The 2,248-nt window shown below is 34.7% G+C and overlaps 1 protein-coding gene across 1 annotated transcript; it reads left to right on the forward strand.

Moving 5' to 3' along the window:
- LOC141649538 (uncharacterized) lies at positions 1–453 on the forward strand. Its single transcript, XM_074458225.1, has one exon. It carries the CDS (start codon positions 1–3, stop codon positions 451–453), a length of 453 nt encoding a protein of 150 aa, XP_074314326.1.
- Positions 454–2,248: the final 1,795 nt, after the last annotated feature.

A 2,248-nucleotide genomic window follows, 5' to 3' on the forward strand; every position in this document is an offset into this window, starting at 1 on the left:
ATGAGGCAAAGGCGATGGATTGAGTTGGTAAGTCGTTATGATATGGAAATATTCAATCATGAGGGCAAGGAAAATGTTATAGCTAATACAATGAGCAAAAAGAGAGTTCATGCTTTGTGTATGGCTATGTCAAGCGTCAAATCGAGGGAAGAAGTTGAGATGAAGGGGATATTTGTGATCAAGAAGGGAGATACGATTAGTAATTTGACAACTGAATCCGAGTTATATGCTGAAATTTGGGAGAAGCAGTTGTTGGACTCATGGGTAGCCATGTGGAGAGCTAGTGTCGAGGAGGATAAGCCTTCTCGGTTCACAATTCATGAAGATGGAAGCTTAAGATTCGACAGAAGGTGGTGTGTGCCTGATGATGAAGAGCTGAAAAGAGATATTTTCACGGAAGCACATAATACAGCTTATTATGTGCACCCCAGGTGGAGACAAACTGTAGAATGATTTGAACAAGACCTTTTGGTGGCTTGGGATGAAGAAGGAGGTTGCTGAGTATGTGTCTAGGTGTTTGACCTGTCAGATAGTGAAAGGTGAACATAAAAGATTGAAAGGTATCGTACATTCCTTGGATGTGCCTTAATGAAAGTGGGAATCTATCTCCATGGATTTTATTATGGGTTTGCATAGAACACGGAAAGAGAATAACAAGATCTGGGTGATAGTGGATCATCTTACCAAGACATCTCATAAAATATGGATCATCTTACCAAGACATCTCATAAAATATTCACTGAACTGACGACGTTATTCGAGTGGGGTACCTCCTTGAAGAGGTCTATTGATAGACATAAGTGACTAGTGCTAAAAGGGATTGAAAGTAATACTCATATCAACAATGTGTACTTTCTTTTCTGGTGATCCATGCAAAAAAACTCCACAGTTAAGCGTGCTTGGCTAGGAGTAGTCTTAGGATGGGTGACCTCCTGGGACGGTTCCGAGGATGGGCATTGTTGGAATAAGTGTCCTCCGACCATAATGCGATCACAACTGTTGATCATAATGATCACATGTTTAAATCTCATTTTAAGAATACATGTGAGATGTAATGTTTTACAGTCAACTGGTCCACACATATCGGTAATGATTGGCTGACTAGAGTTTGACATTACTGTCGTGCGACGGTGGTGATCAATTGATCCCATTAGGTCATACCTAAAGGGTGACGCTCTTAATTGATTATTTAATTAATCGTATGTCGATACGAGTTAATTAAATTGCTTAAAATTGACGAGTGATTTTGTGAGTAAAGTTAACGTGTCTTATTATAATTTGATTAAATGAGATACGGTCTAAGTAATCGAATTGTTTTATTACTTAGATAAAATTATTGTTTACGAAACAATTGAAATTGAATGAATAATTTATTATAAATACAAGACGTTGTAATTTATAATTTGATAAACCGTTTTGGTACAAGTAATTACGAATTACTAGTGAATTTTGTATGTGACATATTTTATTAATATGTTGATTTTTAATATGTTAAAAATACATTATGGTGTAACATGTCATGTAACATGTGACACATGACAAAATTAACAAATGACAAAATAAAATGGACCTCCCATTTTATATATATGTGCCGAAAATGGAGGGAGTTTAAGGAATATATATTGTGTTTTTATTTAAGTGGAAAACATGATGATTAAAGCCTAATGACTAGCCATGCATGCCTAGTCTTGTCTTGAGAAGAACACAAGACCATGCATTGGGCTCTCCTTTCCCCTCCAACCGGTTTTCTACATAGAAAAGACAAGGGCTTTTCTTTTATTATTCACTTCTTCAACAAATAATTTTCTAGTGTAAGAAAATTGATTATTCTCTACATTTGGTGAGACATTTTAGAGAAAGAAAAAAACCACAAAAACTCTCTTCTCTAAACCGAAATAGAGGAGAATAAAATAAATATTTTGGGTCAATTTTAAGCTAGATTAATAATATTACTAGTTCATAATATTATTAATTATTAAGAGTAACACCTTGGGTATATACTTTTGGGAAAGGTTCTAATTTGGACCTTTGTTCATCCATTATAAGGAAGCTCAAGAACTAACAAATAGGTGAATTTGTTGGTGCCCTAATATCCGAAATCCCATAGTAAGAAAGACGATTTCTTCTCTTATCTTGTTTAAGTTTGCATGCATAAGATCTAGTTTTATTTTATGACTAAATAAATCAATTCATATATGAATATGTAAATTAATGAGATTAATGAATTCTAACAAGCGGTATCATGAGC

This window comes from Silene latifolia, chromosome 3, assembly GCF_048544455.1.
Source record: "Silene latifolia isolate original U9 population chromosome 3, ASM4854445v1, whole genome shotgun sequence".
Classification (NCBI taxonomy): Eukaryota; Viridiplantae; Streptophyta; class Magnoliopsida; order Caryophyllales; family Caryophyllaceae; genus Silene; species Silene latifolia.

Excerpts from the sequence above, each read along its gene's own strand:
- LOC141649538 (XM_074458225.1), top strand. The coding sequence starts at position 1 with ATGAGGCAAAGGCGATGGATTGAGTTGGTAAGTCGTTATGATATGGAA.